This window comes from Vipera berus (assembly GCF_964194415.1).
Source record: "Vipera berus genome assembly, chromosome: 5".
NCBI lineage: Eukaryota > Metazoa > Chordata > Lepidosauria > Squamata > Viperidae > Vipera > Vipera berus.
The window spans coordinates 100,240,886-100,256,868 of record NC_138207.1 but is presented as its reverse complement, the minus strand read 5'-3'; the positions used below and the strand labels follow the sequence as shown (position 1 = coordinate 100,256,868).

General features: G+C 46.0%; 1 protein-coding gene and 1 long non-coding RNA gene across 2 annotated transcripts in view; both read left to right on the top strand.

Moving 5' to 3' along the window:
• NRBF2 (nuclear receptor binding factor 2) overlaps window positions 1–4,956 on the top strand; it is a gene marked incomplete at its 5' end in the record, with an annotated part of 11,207 nt that extends 6,251 nt beyond the window's left edge. The window contains 3 exons of the mRNA XM_081328620.1: window positions 1,191–1,455; window positions 2,248–2,288; window positions 3,575–4,956. Of these exons, the coding sequence (XP_081184746.1) occupies window positions 1,191–1,455; window positions 2,248–2,288; window positions 3,575–4,291 (1,023 nt within the window). The 3' untranslated portion in view covers window positions 4,292–4,956. The remainder of the gene's footprint in view (window positions 1–1,190; window positions 1,456–2,247; window positions 2,289–3,574) is intronic.
• A 3,147-nt stretch (window positions 4,957–8,103) lies between these two features.
• LOC308668767 lies at window positions 8,104–15,359 on the top strand. Its single transcript, XR_014026590.1, has 2 exons — window positions 8,104–8,726; window positions 12,461–15,359. It is a non-coding gene; the product is annotated as an uncharacterized lncRNA (long non-coding RNA).
• The last annotated feature ends 624 nt before the right edge of the window (window positions 15,360–15,983 follow it).

Genomic DNA, 15,983 nt, shown 5'->3' with positions numbered 1-15,983 from the left:
TGGGTGGGCCGTGGATGGAGTGGGTGTGGACTAGGGTGGGCGTGGATAGAGTGGGTGTGGCCTACTGGGTGGGTGGGGTTAGAGTGGGTGTGGCCTACTGGGTGGGCGTGGATAAAGTGGGCATGGCCTAGCTGGGTGGGCGTGGATAGAGTGGGTGTGGCCTACTGGGTGGGCGTGGATAGAGTGGCGTGGCCTACTGGGTGGGCGTGGCCAGCTCTACATCGTTGGCATCAAGGGTGCCTATGAGGGCCCGGGCAGAGGAGTGGACAGATCTGAGGGTCTCTGGCAGGAGGAGGGTCTCTGGGCCAGGGCCAAGGCAGCTGGGGCCGTTCCCTCACTGTTTCCAGGATGGCTTCGCGGGGCCGCATGAAACCACTTCGCGGGCCGGATCCGCCCCCCCCCGGGCCTTGTGTTTGACATGTCTGACTTGGAGTGTTGCTGTCCAGGGACGGCCCTTGGAGACGAGACGCAGAAGCCGCATCTGAGCCAAATGCAGCCGGTCAGAGTCCCATCGGGTCATAATACAGGTGGTCCTTGCTTAGCGACCATTTGAAGTTACGGTACTGGACCCCAGAAGGTACTTACGACCCGGTTCTGGAGCTCTGATGGCAGCGCGTACACACAACTTGTGATCGCATGCCTGGGTTTCAGGCGGCTGGCAAGTGGCTGGGTCTTACGGCCTGTTGCTCAGAGTTCCTTGGTCGCACGATGTCCTTTTTCTGGACACCGGCCCTTCGGTGCCCTAGGAATGCATTGACTTGCTTAACAACTGTGGGGTTTGCTTAATGACCACTGCAACAAAGATGCTAAAATCAGGTTGGTCGTGCCTCACCTTAACAACCGTTAATAACTTACGATGGAAATTCCAATCTCTGTTATGGTTGTAAGTTGAGGACCCACCTGTAACATCTGTCAACCTATTTTGGGATAAATCTCAGGGTTATCGTGTTCTTCCCTCAGGAACCCAGAGAATTGGCTGTTTTATAAACAAAGATTTAAATTAGGTTTAAATTAACAGTCAAAATATTTTGGAGCAATATTCTTGCATGAAGAGATAACGTGGGGTGTGAAGGCTTCAGTTTAGACGCCCAGCCCAGCTTCGATGTTTCACAAGGGTTCTGTGTATCTGTTTTACTCTTGTTTTTACTCTGCCTCTCCTGTCTTGTGACCCACTTTGCAAGTTCCTTTAGCTATCTGCCCAGACAGTGGACATCCAGGCAGGTAAACTTTCTGCCGTGCTTTGGCAGAAAGCAAGTTATGTCCATGTCATCACCGCAGGCTCAGCTAATTGCAGATCTCTCTCGTTAGAGGCATTCAAGCAGCCGCAAGCTCTCCTGGTGTCTCAAAGGTTGGGTTTTGGTGGTTTTTTAGGCCCATCAGCAGAGCAGAAAGCTGACCGTTGGCTGGCCGTGGGGAAGTATGAAGAAGCTGTTTCGTGTCACCGAAAGGCAGCAGGTGAGCCTTCGTGGGCGTTTGCTTGTATCCCCAGGCCTCCCTACTAGAAGCTAAGTCAGCGTAGCAAGGAGTGATAAGCAGGCGAGGGCGTCAGGGGGAAGGATCACAGCGGAAAGTCTGGCTTTGGGTGAAGTGGTGAAGGCACCGGGCCTAGAAACCAGGAGCCTGGGAGTTATAGTCCCACCTTTGGCTTGAATGGCAGCTGGGTGACTTTGGCCAGTTTCTTTCTTTCTTTCTCTCTCTCTCTCTCTCTCTCTCTCTCTCTCTCTCTCTCTCTCTCTCTCTCTCTCTCTCTCCTTATGGGTTGGTTGGTTGTTTGGGGGAAAATAAAGATGAGGGAGCAGTTTTAGCTGTGTTTGCCGTCTTGAATTATTTATCAAAATAATAAAGGTAGGATATAAATGAATAAAAATAAAAAGTGTGTCATTGGAAACAGAATCACAGTTCTCACAGTGAATTAACAGCTAAGGTCCTCACAAATTTGCTTGCAAAGGTATTGCAGAAAGCAGTTTGACGGCCATGTTGTACTTCAAGTATAGCTTTAAGATCCTAGTTGAAAACGGTGGTTTTCCATTCACTTATCAAAAGTTGCCATGGGGGGGGGAGGAGGAGGGGAAGGCTCCTTTTAAAAGAAGGGGTGCCTTTTGTCCTCCCATGGCGTTCTGTCCTGTGCCAGTGGGCTGCAGAAGCCCCTGCCCGACCGAGGTCACCCATCCTCCAGTTCGCTTCAGATGGGGAAGGGTCGCTGCGCAAGGCGGCCTCTAAACTGTCACCGTTTTGTGTCTTATGCAGCGTATCTTCTGGAAGCTATGAAGTTGACTCAGTCAGATCAGGTGAGATCTCCCTCCGACGAACCATCCTCTGCGTGACTCGGATACCAGCCAGGAACCTTGGCTGCACCTGGCGCTTTGGCAGGCGGCGGGTGGGTGGAGGGGAGCCCAAGACATAATAAGAGGGGAATGAGAAAGAAACAGCAGACCCCAGGGGAGGAAAGGGAGTCCTGTCCAATCTGGCCAGCAAAAAAAAAAAGAGAATTTTCACTGCTAAATGATGCAACCGTTAGGCAACTTGTGTCAATTTTCCAACCCTTTTCCTGCAGTTGTTAAACAAATTGCCCTGCTTGCTGAGCCAACCTGGCTTCCCCGCTGACTTTCCTTGTTGGAACTCAGCCGAGAAGGTCACCTGTAGTGATCATGTTACTCCAGGACCCTGTAACAATTATAAATCCACACTGGTTGGCAAGTGCCAGAGTATCGGTTGTGACTGCAGTGGTCGTAACTGTGAGGACGGGTCATAAGTCAGTTCTTCAGCATCACTGTAACCTTGAACAGTTGCTAAGCGAATGGTTGAAAGTCGAGGGCTTCCTGTGCTAATTTTGGTGAACTTAGAAAATAACAGGGGTATTGGAGGGATTGTGACTTGTATTGCCTCGCATATTTATTGCTGCATCAATAGCTAGTTTGCTCCAGTGGTTAAGGCACCAGGCTAGAAAGCCAGAGATTGTGAGTTCAAATCCTGCCTTAGCCATGAAAGCTGGCTGGATGACCTTGGGCCAGTCTTTCCCTCTCATCCCCACCTCACAGGGTTGTAGTTGGTGTGGGGAAAACAGGAGGAGGAGGAAGGTGTGCTGGGGATGTTCGCCACCTTGAGTTGCATGTAAAAAATAATAAAGTTGGCATACAAATAAACAGCTAAATACAGTAGAGATTTACCCACGATAAGAGTTTACCCAGTGCCGAGTTGGGTCAGTTAATTCTCTGCCTGAGCACAAATATTCCTCGCTGTTTGCTGTCTTGTGCAGGAACTGGGCAGCCCTCAGTTAATACAGGGGGAAAGGAAGTAGAACCATTTATGAGCCGCATCAAGCGGTGGGGGGGGGCTCTTCGTTCGCATTCCTTGGAACTCCCCATGGGGGCTGATGCCAGCTTCTCCAAGGAGCAAGACCAGCCTTTCTCAGCTGAGTCTGGAGGGAAAGGCTGGGCGGGGAGGCCAACTGTGTGTGCTGTCGCTGCTTGCTTTACATACAAGATGAACTTCAAGTAACTTGCGATTCTCCAGATGGCAAAACTCTTTCCGTGAGAAGCTGATAAAGGCGACTTATTCTTTTGTTTCTCGGCAGGCCCAGTTATCCCTGGAGCTGCAAAGGGAGAGTCACCTGAAACAGATCCCCCTAATCCAGGAGCAATGGAAGAGAGCGAAAAGGGACGAAAGATTAAAAATCCGCCCTCTTGTGGACAAAGAGAGCACGGCCCACCTGCAGAGCTCCTCTAAGGCCTCAGCTGGGGAACCTGATGACCAGCGCGGAACGCCTGCCAGCCTCAAGTACAGGCCTTCTTCCTTGGAGAAAGATATGAAGGGGTTCCGTGGGGCCTTGGACAGGGATCCAGACACGCTGCTCTTTCTGCTTCAGAAGAGGAAGGAGCCGCCCCTGGAAGTGTGCGTGAACAACAGGCCTCCAAAGGATGACAAGATGAAAATGGAGGAGCAGGCCACCAAAATTGCAGTCCTAGAACAGCACGTGGAGATGCTGTTTGCCGAAAATGAGAGACTGAGACGGGAGAACCAGCAGTTAAGAGCGGAGAGAGCCAGGCTGCTAAATTCTCCCCTGGAAAAAGAGCTGGATGCAGATGCTGACTTTGTGGAAAAGTCAGAGCTGTGGGGCCTCCAGCAGCTTTCGGAACCTGCCGCTGCCACCCCCTGGCAGAAATTGGCTGTCAGCGCCGGGAAGGCCAAGGACATTCCCATCCCCAGCCTTCCACCCTTGGACATTCCCTCCCCGGAGTTCCCTCTGGTGGAGCTCTCGGAGGATCTCCTGAAGGGGCTCATGAACAGCTAAAGGAGGAAGACCACGGGTGGGGGAGGTGGATTCCCCCTGCCCTTTGGGGAAGAAGGGCGCTGATGAGACAGCCGTAACTGACTTGCTCGGTGAAAAAAAATGTTTGATGTTAGGAATTGGTGAAGCAAAGGTGGAACCATTTACCATCGCTGGTAAAAGCTGAGCCCTCTGTTCTTTCCTCAAACCAATGGACTGAAGGAGGGAGTCCTGCAGGGCTCTCTCGCTCTTGTCTCGCGTCCTTTGGGTGTAACGGATCACTTTATGCCATAAAGTAAGGTAAATCCCACGTGGCATACGATGACAGTGTTGGCAATGCGAGACACTTTCTATCATGCGTTGGATTGCTGTTTTTTTTAATTCTGCACAGAAAGTAGTCAACAATTCTTGTTTCCCTCCCTTTGTAGGATGGATCTGTGTGCCACACTTTGCACTTCTAGTTTAATAAGTAATCTCAAGTCAATCAGGAGTAAAGCTAAATTTCCAGATATTTTTAAGGACCCAGATTTAATTCTGCTGAAATGGTTTGATTTGTTTACACAATCAGGGTGCTTCGTAATATGTTTTCTGTATATGAAACAAACATGGTTCTAAACAGATAAGAATAATTGTTGCATGATAGGAGGGCATAGATGAGGAAGAATAAAACGTTCCAGGTCTGTCTTGAATCATGTATTTGTTCTTTTTAACATGCAAGTATTGTGCTTCAGAATTCCAGTACTGATTATGACAGTAGCCTGCCTTATGCAGTAGGAGGTTTGAAGGTTTTAGCAGACATCATTTTGATCATTATTCCAAGATGACAAGGACTGAACCAGGCACCTGGTAATGTTCTTCAGACCATGATTTTATTCTGAATATCAGGACATTGAAGCGTCTGTGAAATCTCCTTTCTCAGTCTTATTTGTCTATTGATCTCCTGCATTTTCTCCTTCAGTTTTTCCCCACAGGATAAGCCCTAATAGATCCAGCAATGGACAGTAATGATTGCACCCAAATCATCCAGCAAACTTTTATGATCTCCCAGTTCGAGTTCCAACACCAAATTATTTTCTGAGTAAAAACTTAGCCCAGCAGAGAAAGTGTACTTTTTAAAGAAATGCTTAATTGCAGTGGGAGAACAAAAAGCTTGGGGTCTGGTTAAGAGTTTCATTTTGAACCATTTGGAACATTCTGGAAGCTTATTACAGCTTAGATCAGGGGTCTTCAAACTTGGCCCTTTTATGACTTGTGGACTTCAATTCCCAGAATTCCTCAGCCAGCATGCCCCTCTCTCTCTCTCTCTCTCTCTCTCTCTCTCTCTCTCTCTCTCTCTCTCTCTCTCTCTCTCTCTCTCTCTCTCTCTCTCTCCTCTCTCTCTCTCTCTCTCTCTCTCTCTCTCTCTCTCTCTCTCTCTCTCTCTCTCTCTCTCTCTCCTCTCTCTCTCTCTCTCTCTCTCTCTCTCTCTCTCTCTCTCTCTCTCTCTCTCTCTCTCTCTCTCTCTCTCTCTCTCTTTTTAAAGGGGTTGGAAGGGAAAGATGCAAGGCAAATCCATTCCATATAGACAGGAGAAATCTGCATTTAACTCAGAGGTGTTATTTCCCCCCAGAACATAAAAGTTGTTAAAATATTCTCTCCGTCATCTAGACCAAAGTATTGTTACAAGGGTTAATTCACACGTACATACACCCCATATTATTTTCTCAGCCTAAATCTCCTCTATTCATAGTCTATTTTCTCTATGTGGCAGAACTTTTGAGTCACTTCCTCCTCCCCCCCTCCTCCCTTCCTTAGGCTAAAGAAACCCACCCTGCGTTCATGGTCTTCACCCAGTTGAGTTCCATCATGAAAAAGATCCAAATATTGAATGATTCAATTCTGAGTATCAAAAATAGTGCTGTGAAGAAATGTGACCTGTGCAAGAAATGAATGATTGTTAACAGAAGCAAAACTAATAGTGTATAAAGAGTAAAAAAAAAAAAAGTCAAGTAGACTGGTGGCATCTTTTCTGACAAAAACATTTATCAAAAGGCAGACAAGTTTGCAGCTCATGAAAGATGATGCTTTTAGTAGCATTGGCTACTTGGGGAAAACTGCTACCTGATGCCTTCTGATGTTCTGAAGCATCTTGGCTTCTCCTCCCTACTGTGCAGGTGAGAAGTCTAATCTTCTGCCTAACTGGTGTAAAGGAGAGGTCAAACCTGAAAGGCAAATTGTGGTCAAAGCAGGTATTGCGACTGTGGAAAGAGGAACGTTTTCAATGAGATTTTAAGGTTATTCTTTATGAATAAAATATTTTTCATATTAATAGACCATCATAGGCTTTCTTGACTAGGTTTAAGTTTTTGAATCAGGATTTGTTTTCCTGTGCCTGTATGGCAGCAAAGAACATTCACAATAAATTGTTAAGAATAAAGATGGAGAAGAATAACCTCAAAATCCTATTTAAAGTTTCTTTTTTCGTGACCGCAATACCGGGTTTGATCACAGGAGGGCGCGCTTTTCCGTCCCGTCGCATTAGTAGGAATGACCCCCATAGGACTTTTGCCTAGGATCGGGACACCGAGAAGCGAAGCACCAAAGCGCAGAGCGTCGCCACTCTACGCTTCCCCGAAAGGGACAAGCCGCTCCCGTCGGCCTTCTGCGCATGTCCGCCGTCTCGGTTCCTCACGTGTTAGTCTCCCGGCAGACTTCCTGTCCGTCTATATCAGCAGTCCCCCCAGGACGATTTATTTATTTATTTATTTTTGGGACTTATATGCCGCCCTATCTCCCGAAGGACTCAGGGCGGCTTACAACAACAATAAAAAACAACAATACAAAAATTAAAAAAAAGAATTAAATAACAGCCCCCCCAAATGATGATTGAAATCATCATTCACCTAATTTCCCTTTCAGAGAGAGAATTTCTCGGCATGGCCATTGAGAAACGACCTTTCAAATCATGGAAGCCTTCCGGTCCGTTCTTCTTAGTCGTCCTCCGGCTTCCTTTCGCGGCGACTTTCTCGCCACGGCGGACTTCCTGTCAGCTCATCAACCGCGTCTTGTGTTGCGCTAGGACAGGGGTAGGCAACCTCGGCTCTTTTATGACTCATGGACTTCAACTCCCAGAATTCCTGAGTCAGCTCTGCTGACTCAGGAATTCTGGGAGTTGAAGTCCATGAGTCATAAAAGGGCCGAGGTTGCCTACCCCTGCGCTAGGAAGATCGCGGAGCTGCTTTTTAGAGAGCCGGGGCCGGCGCTCAAGGTTTTTGGCGTCCTGGTCGAGAATGGGGTTCCGTCCCGTCTCGGGGCTCTCCTCGAAGGCTGCCAAGCCAGGCAGCCGTTATAACGGTGTTTCCCAGCGCCCCAGCGGTGTGGCGCTTCACTGTATTAGACCTTAATAGGTTCCCCGCTGACCCCCGTCCAGACCCAAACCAAGATGTTTTCATTCGAGAATAGTTTTGTTTGACCTGCCCTGCTATTTCTTGAAGGACATTGTGCGCATGTACGTTACTTTTTAATAATATAATAAGTTGGAAGGGACCCTGGAGGTCATCTCGTCCATCCCCCCTGCTCAGGCAGGAAACCCTAGACCAGAGGTCTTCAAACCTGGCCCTTTTATGACTTGTGGACTTCAACTCCCAGAATTCCTCAGCCAGGGACGCTAGCTAAGGAATTCTGGGAGCTGAAGTCCACAAGTCATAAAAGGGCCAAGTTGGAAGATCCCTACCCTATACCATTTCAGACAAATGGCTGTCCAGTCTCTTCTTAAAAACTTCCAGTGTTGGAGCATTCAGCACTTCTGGAGGCAGGTTGTTCCACTGGTTAATTATTCTAACTGTCAGGAAGTTTCTCCTTAGTTCCAGGTTAGAGGTATTAATACTTCACGTGATCTTGATTCTATCCCTCTGTTAATGCAGCCTAGCACTGTGTTGGCTTTTTTGGCAGCTGCAGCACACGGCTGGCTCATATTTAAGGGATGGTCCACTAGCATTCCGAGATCCCTCTCACAGTCACTACTATTGAGCAAGGTACCAGGTATGCTATATCTGTGCATTTGGTTTTCCCCGCATAAATGTACAGCCTTACTTTTTTCACCATTGAATTTCATTTTGTTAGATAGTGCCCAGTGTTCAGGTCTCTGCAGATCCACCTGTATCTTAAGCCTATCTTCTGGAGTATTGGCTATTCCTGCCAGCTTGGTGTCGTCTGCAAATTTGATGAGTTCCCCATCTATCCCCTTGTCCAAATCATTGATGAAGATGTTGAAGAGCACTGGGGCCAAAACAGAGCCCTGGGGCAACCCACTACACACTTCCTTCCATGTAGATGCGGTTCCATTGAGGACCACACGCTGAGTACGGCCTGTCAGCCAGCTACGAATCCATCTGCTGGTGATGCTGTCTAACCCACATTTTCCTATCTTATCAAGTAGTAGGTTGTGCTCTACTTCATCAGATGCCTTACTGAAATCCAGGTAAATTATATCCACCGCATTCCTTTGGTCCACTAATTTTGTCACTTGGTCAAAGAATGCAATAAGATTTGCCTGGCGTGATCTGTTTTTGACAAACCCACGTTGGCTTTTAGTAATGACTTTGTTTGCATCTAGGTGTTTATGTTTATATTTGATGTTTCTAAAGGATATCCCTTAGAGATATCTATATATTAATATACATTGAACATTAAGTATCTAATTGAAACAAATTGTGTACATTTTATTAAGAAATGATAAATATAAATTGATATAAAATATAATTTATTTTGAAAATATATAACATATTGGTGCCTTATAGGTTTATCATTGAAAGTATGGATAAAACAGGAGAGACGACAGTAGTTGGAACTCATGGAATTTATTAATTTGTTTGCAGTCCATCTAACTTTGTAGAACTTTGTCCAAAGCAAGTGAGGGTTAGGAAGGGCAGGAGATTCCTCCCTTTCCTCTCCAGGTTGCTGGAAACAGCCCGCCCACCGCCCAGAGGTACAAGAAAGGAAAAGCAGGTCTCTGGGGGCAACAGGAGACTCGGGTCTTTGCAGAGTCCGGCTTGCAATTTTGCTAATTTCCCCGTCACAGCTGCACTGACTGACATAGCGGCCCTGTGGGCCAGGAGAAAGGGTAAAAGGCCAGTCCTACAAAGGCCTGCAGGCTGAAAGCTTCAGCTTTTTGGAAAAGACAGTGGAGAAAGGTTACGTTCCCTGGATTTGCAGCCTAGAGCCTCTGCCGGATGGGTGACCTGCCCTGCTGTGGCTGTTAAGAAGGAACAGATAAGTTGTCCTTGGAGATTTTTTTTTTGGCCAGTTTCAGCGAGATTAAGGCTTTTCCTTTTAAAGAGATGGGGATGGAAATTGAGTAAGGTTGGGAGCAAGAGGCAGTGGGAAACAGTGGGAGGTTGCAATGGCCACCATTCTCAATATTGCAGTTTTGGTGGGAAATAGCAGGAGGGACCTTTCCAAGGGCCTTCCGAGGAGCAGAGCAGTCTACCGGACAGGGCCCTTTCTGGCATGCCTGCCAGGCCATGCAGCACAATCTTCGGGTGACACTCGCAGGCCCCACTTCCCAGGCATTTAGAGACAAGGTAAAAACGCATGACCTTTGGCGAGATTTCTGAACAATCCTCTTGTGTGATTTTAAGACCGATTTCAATTGCATTAATGTTTATAGATTACAGTGTTAGTGTTTTGTGAAGCACTTTGATGGTAGAAGAAACCAAAGCTGCCTAGATATAAAATAACTTAGAAACAAATGTAAAATTAGAAATAACTATAAGCATAGATTACATCTTAAACCTTAGCGTACTACACTCTAGGAATAAACATAACTCTAAATCAAATTTTGAAAATCATTAGGCTTAATTGCTGTCCACACACTTAAAATAAAAAACACAGAAGCGTAACTTTTAACAATGCCTGCCTGCAACCGCAGTGCTTTTGTTTTTTATATCATCAAGTGAAAATCAGAGCAACATTATGCCACTGAAATTAGTTCAAATTAAGCATCAGGATAGGTTTCAGGTCGTAGCTCAGTCCAAGAGATGCACGATTACCCTATTCTTAAATCTTCCGAGATTCTTTTGGCAGCCACCAAAAGAAATAAATCTTTTAAATGGCATTTTAAGGTTATTCCTTATTAAAACCTTATTAATGTTAATAGGGCATCATAGTCTTCCTTAACTTGGTTTAAGGCTTTTGAAGCAGGACTCCTTCTGTGCCTGTGTTGCAGCAAATGGACCTCCCATTGTCCTATTAATAATAAGGTTTGAGTTTGTCGATCAGAAGGTCGGCAGTTTGGTGGGTCGAATCCCGAGTGCCGCGTAGCAGAGTGAGTGCCTGTTACTCGTCCCAGCTTCTGCCAACCTAGCAGTTCGAAAGCACGTAAAAATGCAAGTAGAAAAATAGGGACCACTACGGTGGGAAGGTAACAGCGTTCCGTGCTCCTTTGGCGTCTAGTCATGCCGGCCACATGACCACGGAGACGTCCTCGGACAAGCGCTGTCTTCGGCTTTGAAACGGAGATGAACACTGACCCCTAGAGTCGGAAACGACTAGCACGCATGTGCGGGGGAACCTTTACCTTTACCTTACTAATGATACAGAAAAATAACCTTCAAATGCCATTAAAAAGGTTTATTAATTGTGGCTGCTTGGAACACAGGACAGCACTATTTTCAGTCCCACAAGGACTACAGAACAGGCACAGAAGAAGGAATCCTGCTTCAAAAGCCTTTAAAAGGTTTCTTTCTTTTGGTGGCTGTTGCAATATATGCTTTGACACAGTTTTCCATCCCACAGCATTAGCAATCGAGGGCATCGTAGTATGCCTTTTCGATGGCCTCAGTGCTATCTCTAAGGGACAGAAAACCATGCCCTCTCTTGGTCCAAGCAGCCATCAAAAGAAATAAATCTTTTAAATGGCATTATAAGATTGTTTATTAATAAAACCTTATTAATACTAGGCCATTTAATTCTGCATCTGTGTCTCAGCAAAATGGCCATCTGTCACCCTATTAATATCAATAACCTTAAAATCCTATTTAAAAGGTTTTTCTTTCGGCGGCCGCAATACCGGGTTTGACCACAGGAGGGCACAGTTTCCCGTCCCATAGCATTAACACTGATGCTGTCGTAGGCCTTTTGCCTAGGATCGGGACACCGAGAAGCAAAGCGCAGAGCGTCCCCTTTCACAGATACCTGGATACGGCCACTTCCTGTCCGTCCTTTTTAGTCTTCCCGGCCAACTTCCTTTCACAGCGACTTTCTGGCCACGGTGGACTTCCTGTTAGCTCAGCCGCAGCTTTTGTTGTGCCACAAAGATCGCGAAGCTCCTTTTTAGAGTCGGGGTTAGGGTTATTCTTTATTAATAGAACCTTATTGTTGTTGTTGTTGTTAGTTGTGAAGTCGTGTCCGACCCATCGTGACCCCATGGACAACGTTCCTCCAGGCCTTCCTGTCCTCTACCATCTTCTGGAGTCCATTTAAGCTCACGCCTCCTGCTTCAGTGACTCCATCCAGCCACCTCGTTCTCTGTCGTCCCCTTCTTCTATTGCCCTCAATCTTTCCCAGCATTAGGCTCTTCTCCAGTGAGTCCTTCCTTCTCATTAGGTGGTCAAAGTATTTGAGTTTCAACTTCAGGATCTGGCCTTCTAAAGAGCAGTCAGGATTGATCTCCTCTAGGACTGACCGGTTTGATCGCCTCGCAGTCCAAGGGACTCGCAGGAGTCTTCTCCAGCACCAGAGTTCAAAGGTCTCTGGCATCTGACCATCTACAATGTAATTGTTGTTGTTAGTTGCAAAGTCATGTCCGACCCATCGCGACCCCATGGACAACGTTCCTCCAGGCCTTCCTGTCCTCTACCATCTTCTGGAGTCCATTTAAGCTCACGCCTCCTGCTTCAGTGACTCCATCCAGCCACCTCATTCTCTGTCGTCCCTTTCTTCTATTGCCCTCAATCTTTCCCAGCATGAGGCTCTTCTCCAGTGAGTCCTTCCTTCTCATTAGGTGGCCAAAGTATTTGAGTTTCAGCTTCAGGAACCTTATTAATACTATTTAATTCTGCGCCTGTGTCTCAGCAAAATGGCCACCACCCTATTAATATCAATAATGCGTTAGTATTATCAATAATATTAACATTAGTAATAAGGCGTTAAGAATAAAGATGGAGAATAATAACCTTAAAATCCTATTTTAAAGGTTTTGTTTCTTTTTGGCAGCCGCAACATCCGGATTGACCACAGGAGGGCACGCTTTTCCGTCCCATCGCATTAGTATTGAGGCGTTTTGCCTAGGATCGGGACACCGAGAAGAGAAGCACCAAAGCGCAGAGCATCAGCCAAAGCGTCGCCCGTCTACGCTTCTCCGAAAAGGACGAGCCGCTCCCGTCGGCCTTCTGCGCAAGTGCGCCGTCTCATTCCTCCCGTGTAATATCCTGTCCGTTCATATCGGCCGTTCCCCAGGACTTTTGAAATTTGTTGTTGTTAGTTGCGAAGTCGTGTCCGACCCATCGCGACCCTATGGACAATGTTCCTCCAGGCCTTCCTGTCCTCTACCATCTTCTGGAGTCCATTTAAGCTCACGCCTCCTGCTTCAGTAACTCCATCCAGCCACCTCGTTCTCTGTCGTCCCCTTCTTCTATTGCCCTCCATCTTTCCCAGCATGAGGCTCTTCTCCAGTGAGTCCTTCCTTCTCATTAGGTGGCCAAAGTATTTGAAATAGGACCTTTTGAAATAGGACCTTTCTATCACGCCTGACTTCCGGTCCTTCCTTTTTGATCATTCCCCTAACGTCCTTTCAGAGAGAGACCTCGGCATGGTGGGCTTCCTGTCCTATCAAATCCGTCGTCCCCCAGGGCCTTTGAAAAACGACCTTTCCATCCCATAGCATTAACATGGAGGCCATCGTAGGCCTTTTCGAAGGCCTCAGTGCTGCTATAGCTAAGGAAGGGAAAACAGTGCCCTCCTGTGGTCCAATCCGGTGTAGCAGCCACCAAAATGGCGTTTTAAGATTAATAAAACCTTATAAAATATTGGGCCATCTTATTCTGCGCCTGTGTCGCAAAATAGGGCCACCCGTAGCCCTATTCATATTAATAAGTTGTCACTAATAAAGACAGAGAACAATAACCTTAAAATGCCATTAAAAAAGGTTTCTTTCTTTCGGCGGCCGCAATACCGGTTTTGACCACAGGAGGGCACGGTTTCGCGCCCCATAGCATTAATATTGAAGCTGTCGTAGGCCTTTTGCCTAGAACCGGCACACCGAGAAGCGAAGCGACAAAGCGCAGAGCGTCCCCTTAACAGAGATCACGTAATGGCCGACTTCCTGTCCGTTCCTTTTAGTCTTCCCGGCCAACTTCCTTTCGCAGCGACTTTCTGGCCATGGCCGACCTCCTGTTAGCTCAGCCGCGGCTTATGTTTTGTTTCAAAGATCGCGGAGCTCCTTTTTAGAGCCGGGGCCGGCGCCCAAGGTTTTTGGCGTCCGGGTTCGGAATGGGGATCCGTCGCGTCTCGGGGGTCTCCTCGAAGGCTGTCAAGCAAGGCAGCCGTTTAATGGTGTTTTCCCAGCGCCCGAGTCGCGGATGGTATGGCGCTTCTCTGTATAAGATCTTTACACTCTTCCTCTTAAAAGTGTACCCCGCTCACTCCCGTCTACCAAACCAAGATGTTTTCATTCAAGAATAGTTTTGCTTGACCTGCCCTGCTATTTCTTTAAGGAGATTGTACGTACATGCGTTCCTTTTTAATAATAAGAAGAAGATTGGAAGGGACCTTGGAGGTCATCTAGTCCAATCCCCTGCTTAGGCAGAGCTTACAGAACCACAGAGTTGGAAGGGACCTTGGAGGTCATCTAGTCCAACCCCTTGCTCAGGCAGGAAACCCTATACCATTTCAGGCAAATGGCTGTCCACTCTCTTCCTAAAAACTTCCAGTGTTGGAGCATTTGCCACTTCTGGAGGCAGGTTGTTCCACTGGTGAATTGTTCTAACTGTCAGGAAGTTTCTCCTTAGTTCTAGGTTTTGGGGTGAGGCACATCATCATATTTCACATCATCAAGTGAAAATCGGAGGAATATTATGCCACTGAAATTAGTTCAAATTAAGCATCAGGATAAGTTTCAGGTGGAAACTCAGTTAATGAGATGCACGATTGCCCTAGTCCATACTTTTGGAAAAATATGGAGAGATCAGGGAATGATCAATAGTAAAGGGAAAGAGTTGGCTTATGTAAAGTTGATAGTGGAAGTTAAAAAGACAGAAGTTAGGCCAGAGTGGCAGGAGAAAAGGATAAGATGGAAAGAGAGAAACATGGGAAGTAGAAGAAAGTGAGAGGTGGATGTTGCAAGATGGAAGACGGATGTTGAAAAGAAAGAGAAAGAAAGAAAGAAAGAAAGAAAGAAAGAAAGAAAGAAAGAAAGAAAGAAAGAAAGAAGAAAGAAAGAAAGAGAAAGAGAAAGAAAGAAAGAAAGAAAGAGAAAGAAAGAAGAAAGAAAGAAAGAAAGAAAGAAAGAAAGAAAGAAAGAAAGAAAGAAAGAAAAGAAAGAAAGAAAGAAAGAAAGAAAAGAAAGAAGAAAGAAAGAAAAACAATAGCTAGGACACAGAAGCAGCCACTGAAAGGGGGTTGCAAGGGATGAGTGATACTTAAAAAAAACAGGATGGTTGTATTTATACTCTAGTTAAATAAATCTGTGATAAATGTATGATATGTAAACAAGTAAATAAAAAGCTCTATAATATCTAGTGGTGAGGCTATTTCAATGCGTTCAAGTTGAATTTAAATTATCTCAAGTGGGGAAAATTCCACAATTTGAAACTAATGACATGTTTATAAAGGATTAGATACTGGGGCTGTTTTCTGCTTTGTCTTTTCTCAGGAAACAAGGATTGCTAGCCCAGACACCTCCATTGGAGTTTGCTGTCCACAAGTTTCAGCCTGGTGATTGGGTCCTGATAAAAAGCTGGCGTGAAGAAAAACTTACTCCAGCCTGGGATGGTCCCTACCAAGTCCTCCTAACAATTGAAACAGCAGTTTGAAAGAAAGAAAAAGGGTGGAGCCAAAAGAGTGGAAAATAATTCCTGGAGAAGACCCGCTGTGAATAAAAATTACCAAAAACTGATCTGATCATTGTGGGATGAATAGCTTGGATTTTGTTTGTGGTTTTTCTCATTGCAGGAGTAGCAGCTTTCTGGCTTTTTCAATCTGAGTGGTGGCCTATGGTGTACCATCCAAAGGATTCCAGAGGAAGCTGTGGACCTCCGCATTCTACAAACCCTTACTTAATATGTTGGCTCTGTGATTGCAACTGTATCAATGTTGTGATTGTGGACCAGTCTGTCCCTATGAAGAACCTTGTAACATAGTAATAGTGGAAGATTGGTTACAAATGTGTAAAGGTCCGACACCAAAAGAGCCTTTCTATCCCACATACCCAATTATAGGAGAAATTGAAATTGAGACAGCGGAAACACAACCTGACCTAAATTCAGTTATATTGGGAGATAGTGATATTCAAATTCCACTGGAGGATATAGAATGGATAGATTTAAGGTGTATACAGGCTAATCAAACGTATTATTGGGACAATTAAGGTAAGGGATGAGGTTTTGTACCAAGTTACATTGAATACTACTGATATCACATTTCAAGTTGATGCTAATGCTGCTAAACATATTAGCATGTTGACAAAAAATAAATATCAAGACCTTTCGGGTTTCAAAAATAGAAACGTGCCCAGGATGGA